Raw genomic sequence first — 22,726 nt, 5'->3', positions numbered from 1 at the left:
CGAACCCTTTCTATTAGATAATTTATTTAGTGTAAACACACACACAGTGAGGCACTGACATGATCCTTTGTCTTTTGGGGTGAGGAAAACGAGGGTCAGGGAGATGAGTAAGTTGGTTTACACAACTTCTAACTCCAAGAATGATGATCTAGTTTAAGCACAAAACGATCCAGGAATTCAAAGCGTGCCAAGCCACTCAGCCTGTCCTTTGCAGGAAGAGATACTGGGAGTACGCTTCCTAAATTTTGGAGGAAATGCTGCAGCCAACTTTCGCTTCAGGGTGTGGCTGTGGAGATGTCTGGCCGCCTTGTCAGGGCTGGACTCTCCCTTAGACACCTCCGCCCGCTTCCCTCCGCTCTCCTCACGTGTCTCTTCCTCCGCGTAACCGTTACGTCTCCCTGCCAGAAGCCTGCTCGCTGCTGGAGTCCACATAAGCGCTACTTCAACCCAGAGAAGTTCCCTTAGCTGGTCTGAAGCGGCGCCCAGCGTGACGTAACCCGTGCGCCAGCTGTCCTAGTGCAGGGGGCGTGGCCTCAGTTGCTGACTGGGCCGGGGCGGGGCCTGCTCGGCTGCTGGGGGCGGGGCCCTGGGCTGACCACGCAGGCCTAGGGCAGGGATTGTCAACTGGGGGAGGGACCGGGATGGGCGCGTGGGCGGGGCTTAGTCGGTTGACTCGCTGAGTGGTGGGGAGGACGTCACCCCGTTGGTGGACAAGCGGGGGGCCTTTCTGCCTGGGTTGGGCAGGTTCGCTGTCCAGGGGCGGCCGATCTTCTTGCAGCGTTGCCGAGCTAATTGTTGGGGGTGGGTCTACAGTTCGGGGGTGGGGCCTGGCCGACTGACGGACCGGGGGCGGGGCCTGCTGCTTGGCCAGCAGTGGGCAGGGCTTGTTTGGCCAGAAATGGGCGGGGCCTGTCTGGCTGACCGGCCGGGGGCGGGGCCTGGGCCTCGGCCGCAATCCGGGCCTCCAGGCCTGTCGCTGCCCGCGCAGTCCGGTGGCCTGGGTCACTCCCCTCTGTCCCGGCCGAGAGCTGACAGCCGCTGCCCGGCGCCGAGGGCCAGCGCAGCTTCTGAAGTTGGGCCCGCGGCGCGGCGAGATGCCCGGGTCTCTGCGTGCGGTGTGAGGCGGCGGCGCTGGGTGGCGGGCCGGGCCGGGGCCGCTCATGGTGCCGCCACGACTCCAGCGAGGGGCAGGAAGGCCAGGTAGGCGGCGGGCAGGCGTCTGCGGTCACGGTGAACGGGTCAGAGTCCTCTCGCCCCTCGCGAAGCTGGCTACACGCTTGGTTTTCCCCGTCTTTTCCTCACCAAGGGGAGGCTTCCCCGTTCCAGCTGTTTTCCGTCGTCCTCTGGGACTGCAGCCGGGCTGTAGTGACCGGGGCGGGTGGGAGCCAGGACGATCATCGTCCTCACGTGAGCTGAGTGGAACCTCGCGCATCACTTCCTGTCAGCGAGCCAGATCCACTGGAGATGGGGCTATGGACACTTTCTGGTGCACGCACGCGTGTCTAGACTGCCTGGGGGTGAACGTCCTGAAGGGAGAACCGAGGGAGTTCTGTTTACCAGACTTTGAGGATCGGTTTATGACACTCGTAAAAGTGCCATATGTTGAACGTTGCTTTTTTGCCTGCCTGTTACCCAGGACCTCTTTGGGTGTAATCTTTTTTTGGGGGGTGGGGAGTGGGCGGGGAAGGGCTTCAAACTCGCGGTGTTTGAAGGTAGCCAAGGGTAACCTTGAATTTCTTATCTTCCTGCCTTACCTGCACGCTCCACCACACCTGATTTATGCAGTGCTGGGAATGAACTCAGGGCTTTAGCCTGTTAGGCAACCCGTACTACCAACTGAACTACACCCCATCCTGGTTTTTTGTTTGTTTGTTTTGTTGTTATTTTGCGATGAGATCTTTCGCCCCCCTTGCTTGGCCTTGAGCTCACTAGGTATTCTGACTGACCTTGAACTTCTAATTTTCCTGCGCTCCCCTACTTCCCAAGTGCTGGGATTATAGTTCTGTGCCATTTTCTCCAGTTTGGGAAGGGGTTGGGATGGAACCCAGACCATCTTGTATGCTAGGCCAGCATCCTGCTACTGAGAGCTACATGCCCAGAGTGTGGCTCATTTTGATCATCTTTGAAGATGAAGAATGAAAAAGATGTGATCTTACACTGGAAATTTTCCTAAGCATGGTGTCTGTGGTGTTGTTTCAGGGGGTCTGAGTTCTGCGCCTCCATTTAGACTGAGATCTGTCAGGTTTGCAGGCATTGCGTTTGAGGAGCTCAGAGAAGCCCTGGCAACAAGGTAAATTCTACACTTCGCCCTGAGCATTCGCTAGCAAGTGTCTCATGTTTCCGTGTACCAGATTTCTGATGTTCGTGTGGTTCTTTTAAAAGGGACTCTAATGAGATCTCTGTTTTCTAAACTAACAGACTGCAAATGGTTTGTGTGTTTATCATGAACCGTGTGAATTCCCAGAACAGTGGCTTCAGTCAGCGCAGGAGAATGGCCCTGGGGATAGTGATTCTCCTGCTGGTTGATGTGATTTGGGTGGCGTCTTCAGAGCTCACCTCGGTATGTATTTCTTTACCAATGAAGTTACATTGTGATAGAGTTAACCAGTAGTATTTCGCTAGTGACGGGGTTGCATTAGGACAACAACCAGTGTCAGCCTGTTGTATATCTCCGTTATTGTCTCATGCATCTAAAATCAGTATTTTAGGTGTTGTTGAGTGCTTTGTTTTTCTTTGATACTATATTAGTGTCATTTTAAGTGAAAACTGGGATGATGCTCTTGGTTATTTCCTAAAGTTACAAAAGCTTTGTATGTATACATGTTTGTGTCTGTATGTATGCCCTTGTGTGTACACATGCCCATAGATGCTGGAGGGGCTTCTAAATGCCTGGAACTAAAGTTACAGGCAATTGTGGGCCACATAACGTGGGTGCTGGGGATTAACTTCTGAAGGAACAGTAAACTCTTTGAACCATGGAGCCATTTCTACAGCCCTATCTGCAGTTTTCTTACATTTGTAGGGAGCATTACCCAGAGTATATTTTCTTACTGTGTAAAGATGTCTTTTTAAAATCAAAATTGAATTTATTTTTTCATAAATATTATTTTCCTAATGAGCAAACATTAAGGGACAGTCTTTCACCATCTAGTAGAAAGTAGGAATACTTGTGTCTGGGTATGTAACTTAGTAGAGCACTTGCCACACACGAATAAATTTGAAAAGGAGAGTATTACTGGAAAAGTAAACATGAGTTATCCATCCAAGTTTCATGTACAAGTCACTGTTATTCACACTGGTGAATTCACATTTATTGCTGATTCATGCATTTTTATGAAATTCCCAGTGTGTGATTGGCTGAAGCTAAGCCTTATGTTAATTGTTGTCTCCTTGGTAGTACTGTGGTACCTAGTGTTTGTAAGTCAATTTTACTGTGTATTTGTATACTTCTATTTGGTTAGTGATCTTAGTAAGAAGACAACTTTTTAAAATAATATTTATATTTACTTATGTATTTAGAGTGTGTGTGTATGCATGTGCCATGACACCCTTGTGAAAATCAGTGGACAGCTTGTGTGCGTTAGTTCTCTCCTTCCGCTGTGTGGGTCCAGGGGATTAGATTCATACTGCCAGGCTTGGCAGCAGGTGCCGCTCTCACACTTTCCTCTTCGAAATCCTCACAGAGGACTCAGATATTGCAGGATAGACCCAAGAGGAATCTCAAGTTTTTACAATGAACTTAAATGTCAGGATAGGCCATTTGATATCCTGGATCTCATGTCACAGCTCACTTAAGAGTTGGGGTTCTGTCTTGTGAGGAAATAAATTTTTGCCCTTCTGGGATTAGGCTCTGGCGGAACGCCACAGGTCCCATGTAGTTCACTGAAAAACTCCGTGTAAACTTTTGTAATATTAACATCCCATAATTTCGCTTTAGAGGAATCTCCTTAAGGTTTACAGGGTCCTAACATAACTTTTAAATTTTGCAGTATTAAATTGTTTTGTTTATCAGGTAATAAGCTTTAGAACAAAGCTGGGCATGGTGGCACATGCCTTTAAATCACAGCACTCAGGAGGCGAGGCAGGTAGATCTCTGTGAGTTCTCAGGCCAGCATGGTCTAGTAGTCAGTTCCAGCCCACAGCAAAACTCGTACTCCTCCCACCCCTGTCCCACCCCCAAAAGAAAGGATTTAGTACAAGGAAACATTAGATTAAGTCATAATGTAGCAATTCACATCTAAAGGTTAAAAAAGTTCCACCAAGTTATTTCTGACAGTTATTTTGCTGTCTATGTGTGTATCGAAGCATTATATTGTGCACAGTAAATATATTTTAGGGTGGGTTTTGTTTGTTCAGTTTTTAGTATATTCTTTTGATAGGTTCTCACTGTGTAGCCCAGGCTGATCTGGAGTTCACAGTGTAGCCCAGCTAACTTCTCTTAGGTGCTGTGCACTGTATGTGTGTACCACTGTGTGTGTGTGTGAACCACGGTATGTGTATACCACTGTGTGTGTGTACCATTGTGCACAGCTGTAGTTTTCATTTGCCAGTTATACGTCAGTGGAGCTAGGAAAGAAATCAGTTCTTAAACACGTAACATGCTTTAGTGAAAAATGTATGACTTTGTCGTCTTAGAGCATATGTCAGAGGTTTATGTCTTCAGCCAGGCAAACGTATCAGACTTTGAGACAGTGTTTGCCTACAAGCAGGAGGGCCAGAGTTTGAATCCTGAGGACCTATGAAAACCTAGGCAGGTGCGATGGCTTCCTATAATCCCAGCACTCAGGAGACAGAGGCTGAAATTCCCAGGACTAGCTAGACTGGAATTGGCAAGCTACAGGTTCAGGGAGAGACCTTGCCTCAATAAAGTAGACAGGAATGGAGAAAGATAATGTCAGCTTCAGCATCTGCACACACACTTGTACACACATGCACACTACAGACACATACACATGAAAAAAAGGAGAAACCCACAGTGATATAATAAATCCTCATGATTCATCATTTTAACAGTGATCAATATTTCTAATCTCATCAACCATGTTCATAATATTTTTCCTGGAATATTTTATGCAAATTCTCACCATATAATTTCTTTCCTACTTATCTCACACTGAAGACATATTGTTTTTATTTTAAAAATATAATTATTGCTATTAACATTTCTAACAAATTTAACTTTAATTCATTAAAATCACCTGATGACCAGTTCATTTTTCTTGCTGTATCAAAGGTCACACAACCCAGCTAGGATCTAAACAAGGATCCACATTGCCATGCTTTGTTGTACCTTTGAGGCATATGTCACTCCCCTTTTTCTTTCTTCTCCTTTGTGTACTAAAGAAACTGGGTCATTTGTCCTGTGAGACATATGACCTCCTTGGTCTTGCTGATTGCTTCCTTATCCTGTCAGCTAACTTGTTCTTTCAGTTTGTATAAAATGTAGTTAGGTATAAAGTCTTGATTTAGGTTCAGTTTTTAGGCAAGAATATCTTGGTAGTACTAGGTACTTTCTGTGACATTGGGGCAGGAGGCATATGTCTGCACAGCTGTTTTGGGTGATGCCAGTTTAAGTAGTATAAAGTTCATCACCTGACCAGTGGGATGGTTCATGGGATGATTCATTGGATAGAGGTGCTTGCCACTAAGCCTAGCTGCCTGAGTTTGAGCTCAGAGGCACCTGTAATAAATCGAAAGAACCAACCCCTACAAGCTGTTGACTGATCACTACACTCACACACATACACACTCACCCCCCATACAAAATAAATAAATAATTAAAAATAAAACTTCTCACCAACCTCATAGTTAAATATTTCTGTGTAATGATTGCTCTGAGAGATTTGTTTAGGATTTGCAGAATAGGGATTCTTCTAAGAACCATTCCTTCTGTATTTTTTATCTGGAATTTTTTTAGTGATAACTTTTCTACAACTATTGTTGGGTCATCCTAAAACATAGGTAATATATAAAATATTGGGAAAATCTCATTATTTCACCTCCTTTTACTTTAGAAAAGAATTATGAGGAACTTCTAGTGCTAACTGCCAACAAATCCCTTTTAGAACATTATAGCTCATGGGTTTTTACATATTTTATATGTTTGATATGTATCTCTAATCATTGTCATTACTGTGTTTTAAGCCTTACACTGCCCTAACTTTCATTAGTAGGAGGTTGGCTTCAGGTTGACTCTGGGATCTTTCTCATATGACCTCAGCTTTATCTCATTTGCTTTCCGGCTCACGATGCTTCAGGCTCGTCTTGTATGTATCTGTCCCCATCCGCAGATTTGGCCTTTGTCACTGAGAGCTATGGTTTCTTCAGTGGGATATAGTCTAGGATCCCATCTGGGTCTTGGAGCTCCTATTTCTTCTGACTTGTCATCTTTCTAGGTGCATGTATCTGGGTTTTGTTGCTGTTGTTGTTTCCTAGGAGACAAAATAAAAAATATGATGAGTTTTCACACCATTTAAAAGAAAATTACACATAAATATAGCTTCCTAATAACATTAACATTCATATTTTTGTTATATGCTAATCTGCTTTATTTTCTTCATGTCGTTCCTTCTGCTTGGCCTGATGAATCTTTGAAAGCCAGGTGTTGTGGTGTGGTCATGGTGGTATGCACTTGTAATTGCAGTGCCGGGGAGGCCGAGACAGGCAGCTCCCTGGGACTCGGCCATTCTAGTCTACTCAGTGAGTTCTAGGCCCACGAGTGGCTATGTCTCATAACAGATGGATGGCTTTTGAAAGATGACACCAGCACACACATGTTCCCCTCCTCCCCAGACTATTTGGGATGGCCTTTTTGAAAACTTCATACCCTAACCTGTTCTTTCTCTTGGGTACTTTCACAGCACCCTAAAGCTTCTGAATGGTACTTAGCACATCTCTTCGTATATGTGTCTCCTCAGGAGCAGGGAGGTCAGTTTTATTTTTCTTCAGTCCCTAATGCAGATATTTTTGCATAGCAGGTTTTTGATAGATCTGTTGAAAAACCTGTTTTGTTTTGCTTTTTGTGGTTGTTGCTGCTTCATTTGACAATATTCCTTCTTGTATGCAAGACACATGCAGTATTCAGAGAGGAACTTAAAGTGTTTTATCTCTTTGATCTTTCCTCCTCTCATGGACTTCTGAAGAGATGACAAGATGGAGGCGTGCAGAAAGGTTTTAAAGCTCTTATGGTTGTCTGTATAAAATGTTACATTTTTCTCCACAGTATGTCTTCACTCAGTACAACAAGCCGTTCTTCAGCACCTTTGCAAAAACATCCATGTTTGTTCTGTACCTCTTGGGCTTCATTATTTGGAAACCTTGGAGGCAACAGTGTACAAGAGGATTTCGAGGAAAACCTGCTGCTTTTGTAAGTTTTTAATTTTAAGTGTTATTTTTTGAGGTTTAGTGGTGTATCAGTTTTCTTAAAGTCAGTTTTATTTTAAAATTTTTGGTTTTTAGTTTTTAAAGGCAGGGTTTCTTTGTGTAGCAGCCCTGGCTGTCCTGGAACTCGCTTTGTAGACCAGGGTGGTCTCAAACTCACAGAGATCCGCCTGCCCCTACCTCCAGAGTGCTGGGAATAAAGGGGAGCACCACTACTGCCTAGTTCTATTCATTCTTTAAAAAACTTTCATTTCTTTTCATTGTTTAAAAATTATTTAGCCGGGCGATGGTGGCGCACGCCTTTAATCCCAGCACTCGGGAGGCAGAGGCAGGCGGATCTCTGTGAGTTCGAGACCAGCCTGGTCTACAAGAGCTAGTTCCAGGACAGGCTCCAAAGCCACAGAGAAACCCTGTCTCGAAAAACCAAAAAAAAAAAAAAAACCAAAAAAAAAAAAAAAACCAAAAAAAAAAAAAAAAACCAAAAAAAAAATTATTTCTCTTTCTTCACTATTGTGGTAGACATATGTAACATTAAATTTTAGCCATTTCTTCCCCTTTTTATTATTGTGAAATATATATAATATCAAATTTATCCCTCAGACCGTTATTGTTGTTGTGCAGTTCAATGGCACTCAGTGCATTTGCTTTGCTGTGCACTGTCAATCTCTAGGAATTTTTATTGTTCCAAACAGAAACTTTGTGTCCAATAAACAAGAATATATAGTCTCTCCAACCTTTCAAATGTTCTTTAAATAAAGATTTATTAGAACATAAAAAAGAAAAAAAAAATTCCTTGTCTCCCCTGCCCTAGGCCCCAATAACCATGGTCTAATTTTCTGTTTGTTTCTGTTAATTTGTGTGGGTTTAAATAGTACTTTGTTGTTGGAAAATCAGGGGTTATGAAATGGAATCATACCTTCACAGTGTTAAGTGGCTCCCATAGTGTGGGCATGTCCCTGAGCTCGGTCTAGTCTCATGACAATACCAAAGGGTTGCTGTCTTCTTTCACTAACCCTTCTTCCCCTGCGAGTCTGAAATATTATAATAGCATAAGGGAAAGGACTTGAGCTTTAGCCTTAGATGACTCACTGCAATTTTAATCTAGTAGCTACTACTTTGACGAAACAGCCAGCCTCAATTTCTTCATCAGGAGAGACAAGATAAAATCTATTCTGCATGGCTGTACCCTTGGCATTAGTTACTGTTGTAGGGACAATAGTTAGATGCAATAGTTAGATGCATAAATTTATTCTGGATTGTTGTGTTCATTTGAGCTGAGTATTCCTGCATGATAACATGAGTTTCTGTGAATTTGATGTCCTGTTCTCTGTACTTAGTTTGCAGACCCTGAAGGTTACTTTGCTGCTTGTACAGCAGATACGAGTGTGAATAGTTCTTTGGTAAGTGCTGTCTTTCTTGCTCAGCCATAGCAGGAATAACCAGACAGCTGTGATGTCACCCGGTTGGATGAGAGATATGGCTCCGCGTGTGTGCCTTCTGAGAGAGAACTGCTTTGCACTTCCTTTCCTTAGGGAGGCTCAGGGCCTAGGGGTAAGCAGACCAGCTACCTGTGGGGAGAGAAGGAAGGGGGAAAGCTAGTTACAGAAGGAAAATAGTAAAGCCCAGGCCAGGCCTGTATCTCTACCAACTTTCAATTTAATGCTCATTATTATTACCATCTGGAAACCAGGATTGGTGCTTGACCCTGAGAATAAGCCAATTGTTCATCCACTTATTCTACACTGATTGTTTGCTGTAACATTTCTTTAGTTATTTTGTATGTTTGTGTGTGCGTGTGTGCCACGGCGTGCATGCGGAGGTCAGAGGACAACCAGTCATTTATCTTTTCATCAGCTGAGTTCCGGGGATCGAACTTAGGTTATCAGGCTTGTATGGCAAGTGATTTCCTTTACTTGCTGAACCATCTCACTGGTCCTTCTAATACAAGTTTTTAAAATATTGTGCTATTGTTGTTTGCTCATTTTTAAACTACATTGTGTGTCAGAAGAGTTAGCAGGTTAATAAAGTGAGGACTTTATTAAACTTGGAGAAGAAGTTTGTTCTCTGCTATCTTAAGCATCAAGATGGTGTAATGTCATTTGCTCTGCTCAGAGTGCAAGGTGCTGACGAGTGTTCTAATAGCTTTTGCTTTTATCTCTAGGACTGATAAGTCAAATTGGGTTAGGCCAAATGCTATAATCAAAAGTTATATGTGGCAAGAAGACCGTGTCACTTGTTAGAACTCATGGACTTAGTTTTGTGAATATATTTTGTTTTCTGAACATGTTGTCCTGTCATTGTTCTATGCCAGGAATTAAAAGAAAAATCAAAGAAAGTTGTAGAAGTCTGATTTTTAAAAATGAAACATATTAGTTGGGGGAGTTATGCTTTAAATAAGAATATTTGTAAAAATGTCACGGCATTTGGGTCTTGGAGTCAAATTTTGTCTCCTGCTTAGCTGTTTTTGTATCTCTGCTTTGAGGACAGTTCCTCTAAAATACTTATTTTTCTAAGTTATTGTGAGAAATATTTTTAGCCTTTTGTATTCGAACCTTATGATAGTAAGAACTAATCAGTGGTAGCATTTCTCCCATCTTTTAATTATCTAAATGTTTTCAAGAACTGTTGGTTTGGGGTTTGAGTGATAACTCCGTTGGTATAGCCCTTGCCATACAAGCATGAGCCCCTGAGCTCAGGCTTCAACACCTATACACCTACAAAGCTTCAAAGGTGTGGTGGCAGGAATTTGCAGGCCCAGCAATGAGAGGGGTGAAGATGCCCAGTGGCTGGCCAGTCTAATGGTGAGCACTGGGTCCCAGTGAGATAGCTTCCAAAACCAGGTGGACAGCTCCTGAGAAATAACAGTTGAGATCGAATTCTGGTCTCCACACCTGTACAACTGTACAGCTACATATACCTCATACCCCTACTTATTCTTCTTCTAGCACAGCATGCTATGTGTGTATATCCAAAATATGAACGTTTTTCTGTTGGTGGAGAGAGGATTGATTATATGATATTGAGGTATTAATGTTCCCAGAAAGTGCCAAAGATACTTTTTGACATTTCTACACTTTATTTTAGTTATTGTTATTATTAGGTGAGGGAGTGGAGAGTCGTGTGCATGCATGGGAGGTTAGAAGACAACTTTGGGGAGTTGACTCTTCCTTTTCACTGTAGATTTTAGGGATTGAACTCAGGCTGTCAGGCTTACACAGAAAGCACTTGGCCAGTTGAGCCCTCTCATGACTGACATTCTTTGTCTCCTTGTGCCTGTGTGAACTGGTTGAGCTTGCTTTCCCAGGCTTTGGGGAAAGTGATGCTGACTAGATGGATGTCTGAGGAACAGTTGAGCTGTGGCAGTTCCTGTGTCTGTGTGCCTTGCACTTAAACTCTGCCCGATAGATTGGCTTTGGATTTTGCTGCTAATGCTTGTTTCTGTTCGCATTGTGTTCCAGAGCGAACCTCTGTATGTTCCTGTGAAGTTTCATGATCTTCCAAGTGAGAAGCTCGAAAGCACAAACATAGGGACTGAAAAAAGTAAGTCAAGCTTAGGGTTCCATGCTTGAGAGTGAATGGAAATTTAGCTTCTTTTGAGCTGCTGTGAGCTCACAGGGTTCATATAGTGTGTCTTGACCTCTATGGGGATTGACGTGGCCTTCATTCTTCTGGAAGTTTGACTTGGTTGTGAATATGATAGAATCTAATTTTTGTATTAATTCAATTGGAAGTATTTTCCAGATACCAGAAAGCTCTATGGTTTCATTATCATATATATAAAGGAATATATAAATTAATAATTAATATATAGATTATTAAATAAGTTTATTTATTTATTTTCCTTTGAGATAGTCTCTTATGTAGCTCAAGATGGCCTCAACCTTACTATGTGCCAAGGATGACCTTGAATTTCTGGTTCCCCATCTGAACATCCTGAATACTGGGATTATAGGCATATATTACCGTACTTGGTTTAGTCAGTGCTGTGGAATGGAACCCAGTAGTCCAGCTAGTCATGTATTCTATCAATGGAGCCACACTCCCAACCATACATGTATATGTTTTTATTTATTTATTTATTTAAATGATCAATATTTTCATAAACATGTCCTCAGAGACCCAAATACAAACATTACTTGAGTTTTTCAATTTCTGTGAGTTTCTTTCAGAGTGTCAGCACAGTATAAAGCACAGCGCTCACCTGCAGTGTAGAGGAGTGTTCTGAATGCTTGCTGGGAAGGTTCTTCTTAATTAGTGAACCATGAAGAATAACCAAAATCATACTTTCCTATAAATGCTAAAATAATAAGCATGGTAAAATCCTGAACCAGGTGGTTGTGTACATGTGCAACTATAAACCTTTTGTTGGAATTTTAATCATTTTAAACTCTTCAAAAATTGTATTACATTTTAAATTTATTTTGTATGCCTGTTTAGAGATCAGCATACGAATTACAAGAGTCAGTTCTTTCTTTCCATCATGTGGTTCCTGGGGATCAAACTCAGACCCTCAGGCTTGGTAGTAGGTGTTACCCGCTGAACCATTTTGCCTGCCCTGTTTTAAACTCTTTAAAACATTCACAGATGAAATCATTTTTTTTCCCATTAGCTCTTTTGGCTGAGCATAACTGCACCAGGGAACAATATAACTCTAGTGTTTTTATTGTCTTATTTTGATTATAAGTGATCGAGATAGTATTTATCACTAAACACTGTTTCATTTTTACAGGATATGAGGCACAGTTAATGTTTTGTCTTATGTTTTAGCTCCCAAGAAGTCCCGGGTAAGGTTCAGCAATATCATGGAGATTCGACAGCTTCCATCGAGCCATGCGTTAGAGGCCAAGTTGTCACGAATGTCTTATCCTACTATGAAGGATCAAGAATCCATACTGAAGACTGTAGGGAAACTTACTGCAACCCAAGTAGCAAAAATCAGCTTTTTCTTTTGCTTTGTGGTAGGTTTTTTTTTTAAAGATTTATTATTGTTGTGCATATGTATGCTATGTGAGTGGAGGGGAGGGATTGCCACAGTATGCCTGTGGAGTTCAGAGGACAACTTGAGGAAGTCACTTATGACCTTCCACATTTGTGTGTGCCCTGTGGATTGAACTTAGGTCATCAGGCTTTAGCTGCTGAGCTGTCTGCCCTGTTTTCTTCCTTACATCTTTAAGATGGTGTGCATACCAACAGTGCAGTATTGAAATGTAAGTCTCCTAGAGTTCTTCATTTTCTTCTGCTAACTGCTGTCTGGCACACTGGGATGTCAGAATATCAGACTGAGTAAATACTTACAGTGCCTCAGAGAATTTAGAAGTTAAAGCTGCAGGGACAGTTCAGCTGGTGAAGTGCTTGTGTTGTGAGTACAAGGAGCTGAGTTCCATTGCAGGACCCTGTAAAAGAGCTAAGTGTGATGCTACACCCTTGTAATCCTAGGGCTAGGGAGACAGGGACATGGATCGCTACCTGGTGAGTTCTAGGCCAGTGAGATACCGTGAGCTCAACAAGTGAGGGACCTGAAGAATGACAGCCACAGCTCACCTCTGGCTTCCACACATATATTTATACACAAAGCCCAACCCATAAATAAAGATATGAAGCCAGTTCCTAGAATACAGCACGTGTATACATGTGCATCCGTGCTTGCCCACAATTTGAGGAATATTGAATTTATCATTGCAGGGGTAGGCATGGCCGTTCTTGGCTTCTTTTCTTGAATATGGGATCTGAACTCAGATCCAAATGATCACACAGCAAGTTCTCTTACTCACCAAACCGTCTTTCTAGGCCCTGTAGGCTTTAATGTAATAGAATTTCTCCAAACTTGAATTTGACTTACATAAACTTAAAGTATGATCAGAACGTGAATAAAAAATGTTAAAGTGATTTGATATTCAGTCTCTCTCCTTTACATAAACATACAATACCTGAATGCTGATTTTTCTTTTAAAATTATCTGTCTTTGTGTGTGTGTGTGTGTGTGTGTGTGTGTGTGTGTGTGAGCACTGTGCACATGTGCCTGTGGAGCATAGACGAGGGAGTCAGACTGCCTGGAGCTTGAGTTCCAGCAAGTTCTGAGACATGTATTCTGGGTGATGGGAACCAAACTCAAGTCCTCTGCAAACGCTTTTTTTAAAACCAACTTTTGTTAGTTATTTTTTGTTTGTGGTGCTGGGAATTGAAACCAGGTTCTGTGCATGCTAAATAAGTTCTGGTTTATTTTTTAATTGCAACTTAATTTAAATTAATTTAAATCTTTTGAGACAAGGTCCCACTAGCACAGGCTAGTCTTCAATTTGTTAAACTTGTGATCTTCCCAACCATGAGTGCTGGGGTTACAACTTTAATCTCAGCACTTGGGATTGTGTTGCTGTGTCTAGCCTGGTTAGTGTCTTCAGGGAATTGAGTAGCAAGATCTCAACGTTCTCAATTATGATTATTAATGCTTGTCCTTATTTGGGGGCCTGTGATTTGTTTTTTTCTCATAGAGCAGCTTTTGAAACCACTTATGGGGACTGAAGCGATGGGTTCAGAGCACATACTGCTCTTGCAGAGAACCAAAGTTTAGTTCCCAGTACCTACACTGGGTGGCTCACAACCATCTGTGGTTACAGTTCAAGGGATCTGACACCCTCTTCTGGCCTCTGCTGGCACTGTATGAAAGTTTCCATACCTCCACAGACACACACATACATAGGATTTTTATAGATCTTAAAAACAGAAACAAATGTCATACAATAATAGTGCTTAGAAGTGAGAGGGACGACTGTAAATTGAACTGGCAGCTATAAATGTTTTTCATGAGGTTTCACTTTTTTTCCCTTTTGTATAGTGGTTTTTGGCGAATTTGTCATATCAAGAAGCACTTTCAGACACACAGGTTGCCATAGTGAATATTTTGTCTTCAACTTCCGGTAAGAATCATGTCTTCAAAATCTGCATTATGAGTTGATGTATGCATATCTAGTGATATTTGTATATATGTAGACACAATTCTAAATTTTAGTTCTGCTGTGCATTAGCATATTATAATTCATAAGGGGGGGTTGTTACTTACACCCTTACTTTTTAGCTGTAGCTATTTTACTGTATAGACTAGGCTGACTTCGAACTGTGGCCATCCTCCTGCCTGTGCCTGTCTTCCAAGCAGTATTACAGGAATGCACAATCATGTTTGCGTGGTTAGAGTTCACTGCCTGACCTCTGTGCTATTGGTGTTCCCTCAGATACTGTGTAGTTCTTGGTTTGGCTGTTGTCTTTGTCCATTGCTGGGGATCAGACTCAGGCCTGTACATGTTGGGCACTTGCTCTCCCTCAAATACACCCTTGGCCTCTGTGTTTTTTATCCTGCAGTGCATGAACATTTTCTAGGTCTGTGTATACCAGGCATATAATCTCCCTTGGTCCTCTGTGGGTTTTGTTTGCTTATTTTTCCATTTTTTTTATGACAGAGTTACTCTGTGTAGTCATGGCTATTTTGAAACTCAGCCTGTATGACCAGGCTGTCCTCAAACTCAGAGATTTCCTACTTTTGCCTACCAAGTGCTGGGATTAAAGGTGTGCACCACCACACCTGACCCTCTGTGGCTTTATTCTGTAGTGTATGAAGGTTCCTAGGCCTGTCCTCCCTTTATGGTAGTCTTACCCCGCATATTTCCTTTTCGGAGATCTTTTTCCAGATTCTTTTTGGCTAAATGCCACTGCTTATTTCCTATCTAAAATTTGCACTCTAGCAGGTGTTTTATTTTTAACATTTGACTCACCTTCCAAATCTGGAAGATAAAAGAAGTACTTTTAAAGCTGTAGAAATAACTTAGAACATGGGCATGACTGATGAGGTCACAATTACTCTGCAGGCTCAACTTAGTACTTACTGGTTTAAAAATAAATAGGCCTACCCTTATCTGCACTGTTAGAATAAACGTGGCTTAGTTTAGAAGCTCTTCTTTATTTGACTTTTTCTCAGTGCAGCATTAGTTGTTTGAAAGAGCAAAACAATCAACTTAAAAGTTAAATGTGTGATTTCCTCATGTTGCTCTTGGTGGTGGTGGTGAGGAATGTTGGTAGAAGTAAATATAACAGCTTCTTCTGTCCCTTTCTTCTTCCCTGTAGGACTTTTTACTTTAATTCTTGCAGCTGTGTTTCCAAGTAACAGTGGAGACAGATTTACCCTCTCTAAACTATTAGCTGTAATTTTAAGGTAAGAATATAGCATGCGCTCATTTGCTCTGCTCAGAAATATGATATTAGATCTAGAAAACTGACTCAGTAGTTAAGAGAGTTTGCTTGGATAATCATGAAGACTGGGGATCAAATTTAAACACCCATCCAACAAGCCGGCTGTTCCATAAAGCCTATAATGCTTTCTCTGACAGATCCAACATCCTCATCTGGCCACTCATTGCATTCACACAAACATACATACTTTTATACACATGTACTCATACACCTTTGTAGGCATAAACAAATAATAAAGCCTTTAAAATATGATGTTGAAACAATTTAATTTATGTCATAATACATAAGCAAAAAAAGATGAGGCAAAAGAAGGCTTCACGTGGACAAGATGCTGTTTGGAGTAAGTGGAGGGAAAGATCCCAGGACAGCTATGGTTCCCATCCACTGCTTCTCATTGACTGCAAAATTACTAAGTGTTGAACTGGCTTTCACATTTAACATTCATGTGCCAGGCCGGGCGGTGGTGGCGCACGCCTTTAATCCCAGCACTCGGGAGGCAGAGGCAGGCAGATCTCTGTGAGTTCAAGACCAGCCTGGTCTACAAGAGCTAGTTCCAGGACAGGCTCCAAAGCCACAGAGAAACCCTGTCTCGAAAAACCAAAAAAAAAAAAAAAAAAAAAAATTCATGTGCCAGCGTAATCATCAGTTGTCTATCTCCTTTTCCTGACACAAGTCCCCGTTTTATGTTGGCTCAGTTCGTCCCTTTCTTCTAGAAGTCAAATTGGATCTTCTCCAGTTATCTTAGCCTGCAGTGATTTTTCACTTACTTTCTGTTTAATTCATTTGGCAATTTTATCTCAGGGCACAGCAGCCTCATTGCCAATAACTACATACGTAACTGTGAGCTTGTTTTTCTTGTCTTCTCTGTTGGGCTGTAAACCTTTAAAGACTAATACCTGGCTTCATTCCGAGAGCCTAGCAGAGGGCTTTTCCCATAGACAGTACTCAAAGGTGATGCTTTAGTTTGACAAAGCAGCTATTTTGGAAAATGAGAGAGCAAAGAAGGTAACAGAGCATTTAATGATGAGGCTGTTTCTTAGTGTAGCTGAGACTGAATCGAAGTCTGCTTCCCCTAAGCCCTGCTCTACCTGAGAGGTCTAGAACTTTCCTGCTTTGTGTCCTTGTTGTAAAGTGTGGAGCAATGTCTGTAAAGTATCCAAGGGACTTGCACTTGGCCATTGTAGATGGGCCATTCTTCTTCTGTTCTATATTACAGCTTTTAGACACAAGGGAAAGCTGACCAAGCTCTTTCAGTGACACTCTGGTTGACCCACCTAATTTATATTTACTCTTTATAACTACCAGGGATATATTCTTTTCTATGCTTGACTAATGTTTTAACCAAACGTGTTTTTGCATTTTGAAAATATAATACATTTACGTTGAGGCTATAAAACCACATAAATGAGGTTTTATTGAACTTTACCTGAAATAGATGCTGATTTTTAACTTTTCTTAGTACCATATAATAAAGAAAGGTTTGATAAAGAAGAGAGTGGATATAAAATGTTGAACCTACAAGTGTTTGACAGAATATTCTTGTTAAAGTAGGTTAAGAATGAGGACCAGGAGAGGTCGGCTGCCTGCCAGTTTTTACAAAGTTTTATTGAAACACAGTCATTTTCATTCATTTACTATCATCTGTGACTGTTGCTAGACAGCAGAGTTGTAAGAGAAGCCACATGGCCAATAGTTACTTTTTGCCCTATAAAAGAATCTCTGTAGTTTAGGATAATTGATTTTAATTTTTGTGTTATTTTGTTCTTATGAAACTGTAATAAATACCATCTAATACTTTATTTTGAACTGGCCTTAAACAATGAGATTGAATTTTTTTGATCAAGTATATAATTTGAGATAGCAACAGACTTGAGAGAGTTCAGGGATCACATTCTGCTGTCTGTGATCCAGTCCCACCTCCATTACTAGTTTTGAGATCTTGCACATCATTTTAAAATCTCTCTGCCTGTTTCCTCTTCTATAAACTGAGGATCACAGTAGAATTTGTCTCATAAGACAGTTATGTGGATGGATGAGGTCAAATTTCTAAACTGTTTCTAAGAACAATGTGTGCTCAGTATTTTTAGGCACCATCATGGCATCATCTTCTGAGTGGAAATGAAATGGTTTCTATTATATTGTGGGAACTCGGTAAACAGCAGCGGACTCTAATCCAAACAGTGATCATAGCGGGAAACCTGACACTGCCACTCTGAGTAGGAGGATTCAGTGTAAGGAGTGTTCTGTTTAGCTTCTACTCACATTGTTCCATAAGAGAAAAAAATATTCTTCCTCCATACTGCTCCTCAAATGTGCCCAGGTCTCTTTGATCAGTAGCAAGAGAACGGGACTATCTTTTAAATTTCTTTTTGTTTGACAAAAATATACACAGTAAACTACCTAGAAATAGAAAGGCCCTGAGAGCTCTTTGAAGACTAGAACCATGTCCATCTTGTTCCCCACTGGAACATACTGCTTTGCTTATTCTAGATGCTCAACAAGTGACAGTCAGATGAATCACTGTCCTCTGACTTTGCAACAGCCTTCAGTGGTCTTCCTTTTGCCCATTACAACCCTGGGGTTGATGAGACTGATCAAATGTGAAAAAACAGCCTTCTGTTTGTTAGGTTTCATGTGCAAAAATGTGCCATTGCTAGCTCTATTGGGTTTGGCTTATTTCTCTTTGAAAGAAGGCTTGGCAAAGGGATGGCAAGTTATCTTTTCCGTAATTAAAAGAGTAGCATGTAAGCGTGTTGGGTTTTGGGAACAGGCTGCCTGTGTTCCAGCCCTGTCATGTGGTCTTGGTCAAGTTACTTCACCTCTTCATGAATTCCTTCCCCATAAGTCATCAGTGTGCATTTGTGAGGGTTAACTGTCAGCGCGACACTATCCTGTACGGTGCTGAGGAACACTCATCAATTAACTACTGAATTCTCAGTCACTTTTACCCAGAGTTAAGATGAGTTCTTAGTTTTTAATCTAGATGATTAGTTTGTTAGGAACCTATTATTTTGCTCATCAGTAATGGCTGTTACTTTTACAGTATTGGAGGCGTAGTGCTCGTGAACCTGTCGGGGTCGGAAAAGTCTGCTGGAAGAGACACAATAGGTAAGAATATGAGTGTGCTCTTCTAGGGCATTCAAGCAAGCTTTGTGCTTACTGCAATGCATGCAGATGCATGCACATACAGCGTGTCACCGACAGGCACGTAGCTTTATTACATTTATTTATGTGTATGTGTGACACATCTTCGGAGTGAAAGTCAGAAGATAAGAATCAAATCTTTCCTTTCACTGTAGTTTCCAGGGACTAAATTTAGGTTTCCAGGTTTGGAAAACAAGCACCTTTTTACTGACTAAGCCATCTTGCTGGCCCAATAACAGGGTCTTAAAAAATTTGTCTTTTAATTTAACTTTTCCTTTGGAAGTGATACTAATAAATTCACCCAAATTCTCCATACATTAATTTATATAAACTACAAGCAATTACAAAAATCAGGAATCAACATTGCCTACTAATTTTCTCATCCACTTTTGTATCTTTTATGAGCAGTTACTACTACAGTGAACACTTAATTTTGATAGTATGGGCTATAGACCCACCATTAATATAGCCATCTTCCTATAGCATTCTTTTAGTGGCCTAAGATCTTTTTTTGATTTACATTTAGTTGTCTTGTTCTTCTAATGTCCTGTCAGCAGAAGCCTTTATGCAGTCTTACTTGTCTTCTATGGTTTGACACGTATGATGGGTACAGCTTATTTATCTTGTACAGTGTTTCTCCATTGGAGTTAGGGTTCATCTTGAATTCTTTCTAGTTAAACTGGTGTTGTACAAATTGGTAATAATAGTTCCTGATCTGGCTGGCATTGGTGCATTTTTTCTGAAGACCAATGACATTGCTTTAATCTTTTGCTAGTGATGTAGGTATTAAGTGTGTCTGTCAGGGTGCTCCAGGCGAGGTGACTAGTTGGTGAAATAGCAAGCATCTCATGGGGAGATAAATACTGTGAGGTTATAGAAATATCCTGTTGTCAAACTCTCACCCACTAATTTCTCATCCAGTCTGGTTTGTTGCCTTAGCAGTTACTCTTTTTTTTTTTTTTTTGGTTTTTTTTTTTTGGTTTTTCGAGACAGGGTTTCTCTGTGGTTTTGGAGCCTGTCCTGGAACTAGCTCTTGTAGACCAGGCTGGTCTCGAACTCACAGAGATCCACCTGCCTCTGCCTCCCGAGTGCTGGGATTAAAGGCGTGCGCCACCACCGCCCGGCTCTTAGCAGTTACTCTTATAGTAAACATTTAATTTTGATCTGCTGTCTGGATTTAGCAAAAACAAAGGTAACTAGAACCCAACTTAGTTAATATCTCTAGATATGTGAAGTGCTCTCCAAACTCTTCCTGGACTGCCCAGTTAGCTGTGCTTTGACCTACATCTTCTCTTTCTGACCCAGAGCCACTCTGTGTGCATATAAAACTTAATTCAGTGCAGCATGGGGGTGCATGCCTTTAATCCCAGCACTCAGCAGGCAGAGGCAGGCGAATATATGAGTTTGAAGCCAGCCTGGTCTACAGAGCGAGTTCCAGGATAGCTAGGACTGCACAGAGAAACACTGTCTCGAAAAACCAACAAACAGACAAACAATCAACCAAACACCAACCAAAAACCAAAGAAATACCTACAATATATCCTTGTTCTGGGAGTATAAGATTTTGTTGACAGGCTTTAAAATTTTTCTGATAGCAATAAAAAGAAAATAGACTTAATAAATTGTTGCTTGGCCCTAACATCTTCTTCGGGGGAGGGGGTAAAAGGTGCAGTGTCAACGTCTCAGACATGGGGAGTCAGGTAGAAGGCATACAACAGACTTGTTTATTTAACAATGGGGAGGGGGATCTTATATACTCTCCCAGCATCCAGGCATTCCCATCCATTGACATCTCATGGTCACTCCTCATTGGCTAGGCACCATCAGGACCTCCAGCAGCACTAGGCAGACTCCAGGTTGGCTCCTCTTAGCCTCATAGGCCTTAACTTCCTCCAATAAATATTCTGTTCTTTCAAACAGATTAAAGTATTGAATGGTCACTTGGCACATTCTTTAATCGTTTTTAAGGGCTTACTTAAGGGTTGTTGAACATGAGTTAATTAAGTAAGACTAATTATTCATGCTCTGTGAGCCTCACATCATATTGCACATTTTCAACTAATTATAAGCAATCATTATGTGTTTGTAGTTTTCAAACAGTTCTTGGTTTAAGAGAAGATACGGGATTTACAAACGAAGCCAATAGAGAATATTTTTACCTTGTGTGGACATATGGTGTGTATGTGTGTACAAGTGAATGTGTTATAGGCACATGTGTGACACCATGCTGTGTAGAGGTCAGAGGACAACTTCAGGTGTTGGCTCTTAATTTCCACCTAGTTTGAGATGGGGTCTTTTGTTACTTGTTACTGTGTATGTCTGACTGCTGGCATGTATACTTCCTGGGATTTTCTTGTCTGCCTCCCATCTCATTGCAGGAGTGCTGGGATTACAGATGCATGCACTTCCATGAGTGACCTGATGTGGGTCATGGGGATTCACACCCATGTCCTCATACTTGTGTGGCAAGTGCTTTGTTCACTGGGCCATCTCCTCAACCCATAGTATCATAGTTAGCATTAGTAAATGTTCCATTGCCTAAAACAGAAGACAAATCAATGGAATTTTAGCAGAGTAGGAAGGATTCTTGGTGGAAGAAGTGTGACCTTATAGATGTGGTAGTAGAGTATCTGGAAGTCCATATGGAGGGATGGGAAGAACAAGATCAAGCGGAAGAGAAACATTAGTTACAGTGTACAATAACCTGGTTCATGTAGAGCAGTGGTTCTCAACCTATGGGTTGTAACCCCTTTGGGGACATCCTATGACCCTTTCACAGGGGTCACCTAAGACCATCAGAAAACACATATATTTAAATTATGATTCATAACAGTAGCAAAATTATAGTTGTGAAGTAGCAAAAAATAATTTTATTGTTGAAGGACACCACAACATGAGGAACTGTATTAATGGACACAGCATTAGGAAGATTGAGAATCACTGATGTAGAGAAAATTAAGAAGTGCACGTTTCAAAATTAAAGACAAAATGTTACTTATCTGACTTTCATTGTTAGAACCTCTGTGGGTGTTCTGTTAGGTCACTAAGGCAAATGCTTTTGCATATTTTTTTATTTATCCATTCAGTTCCTATCCTACAGGAGGATTTGGATGGAATGAGTTAGGTTTGTTTTTTTATTTTTGCCACCTCATTTCTTCATTTAGTATTCACTGTACCAGTAGACTCTAAGTATATGTAGTAATATATGTTGAAAGAGTTCTTGAATGGGTACAAGAGTTTAAATAATGTGTTGGTTCTTACAGGTTCCATTTGGTCCCTTGCTGGAGCAATGCTCTATGCTATCTACATTGTGATGATCAAGAGAAAGGTAGACAGAGAAGATAAATTGGATATTCCAATGTTCTTTGGCAAGTATATGTTTAACCTTTTTGGTTATTTACTTGAAATGATAAATTCATAGGTTATTTTTTGAGAGAGTATGGAGACTTTTTTCCTCCTCTATATGACTTCTCTCTCTCTCTCTCCCTCCCTCCCTCCCTTTCTCTCTCCCTTTCTCTCTCCCTCTCTCCCTCCCTTCTTCCTTCCCTTCATCCTTTTCCTCCCCTCTCCCTCCCTCCCTCCCTCCCTCCCTCCCTCCCTCCCTCCCTCCCTCCCTCCCTTCCTTATTTTGGAAATCTTATGAATTCCAAGGTCTCTCGCTGAACCTTCTGGGCCTCACGATTCACCGAGACTAACTGGCCAGTGGGTCCTAGAAAGCCATGTCTGCATAACCCAGAGCTGAGAATACAAGTGAGCACCACTTGGGTGCTGAGGACTGCACTCATGTTTGAGCAGCAAGCACTTTACTGAGCTATCTGCCCAGCTAAACTGCAGTCAACAGTCACCAGGTGCTGATGCTGTTTTTCCCTGGAATTGACCTGTTTGTAGAACTAATCTTCAAACCAACACAAGCTCCAATTAAGCAACCTACTGAAGCCCTTTGTGAGATGTCACATTTCTAATA

At 41.5% G+C, this 22,726-nt stretch overlaps 1 protein-coding gene across 2 annotated transcripts in view; it reads left to right on the top strand.

The window, feature by feature from the left end:
- Positions 1-935: 935 nt before the first annotated feature.
- Positions 936-22,726, top strand: part of Slc35f5 (solute carrier family 35 member F5) — a 35,269-nt gene continuing 13,478 nt past the window's right edge. For both annotated transcript variants that reach the window (XR_009057168.1, XM_057770812.1), the window contains exons 1-11: positions 936-1,200; positions 2,200-2,290; positions 2,419-2,560; positions 7,223-7,366; positions 8,718-8,780; positions 10,839-10,920; positions 12,148-12,338; positions 14,213-14,294; positions 15,493-15,580; positions 18,662-18,726; positions 22,026-22,130. Coding sequence is in view for 1 of the 2 variants with exons in the window: in XM_057770812.1 (XP_057626795.1) it covers positions 1,161-1,200; positions 2,200-2,290; positions 2,419-2,560; positions 7,223-7,366; positions 8,718-8,780; positions 10,839-10,920; positions 12,148-12,338; positions 14,213-14,294; positions 15,493-15,580; positions 18,662-18,726; positions 22,026-22,130 (1,093 nt within the window). In the remaining variant the exon portion in view is untranslated. The remainder of the gene's footprint in view (positions 1,201-2,199; positions 2,291-2,418; positions 2,561-7,222; positions 7,367-8,717; positions 8,781-10,838; positions 10,921-12,147; positions 12,339-14,212; positions 14,295-15,492; positions 15,581-18,661; positions 18,727-22,025; positions 22,131-22,726) is intronic.

Source organism: Chionomys nivalis, chromosome 5 (assembly GCF_950005125.1).
Source record: "Chionomys nivalis chromosome 5, mChiNiv1.1, whole genome shotgun sequence".
Lineage (NCBI taxonomy): Eukaryota > Metazoa > Chordata > Mammalia > Rodentia > Cricetidae > Chionomys > Chionomys nivalis.
This window is presented reverse-complemented; position numbering and strand designations above follow the sequence as displayed.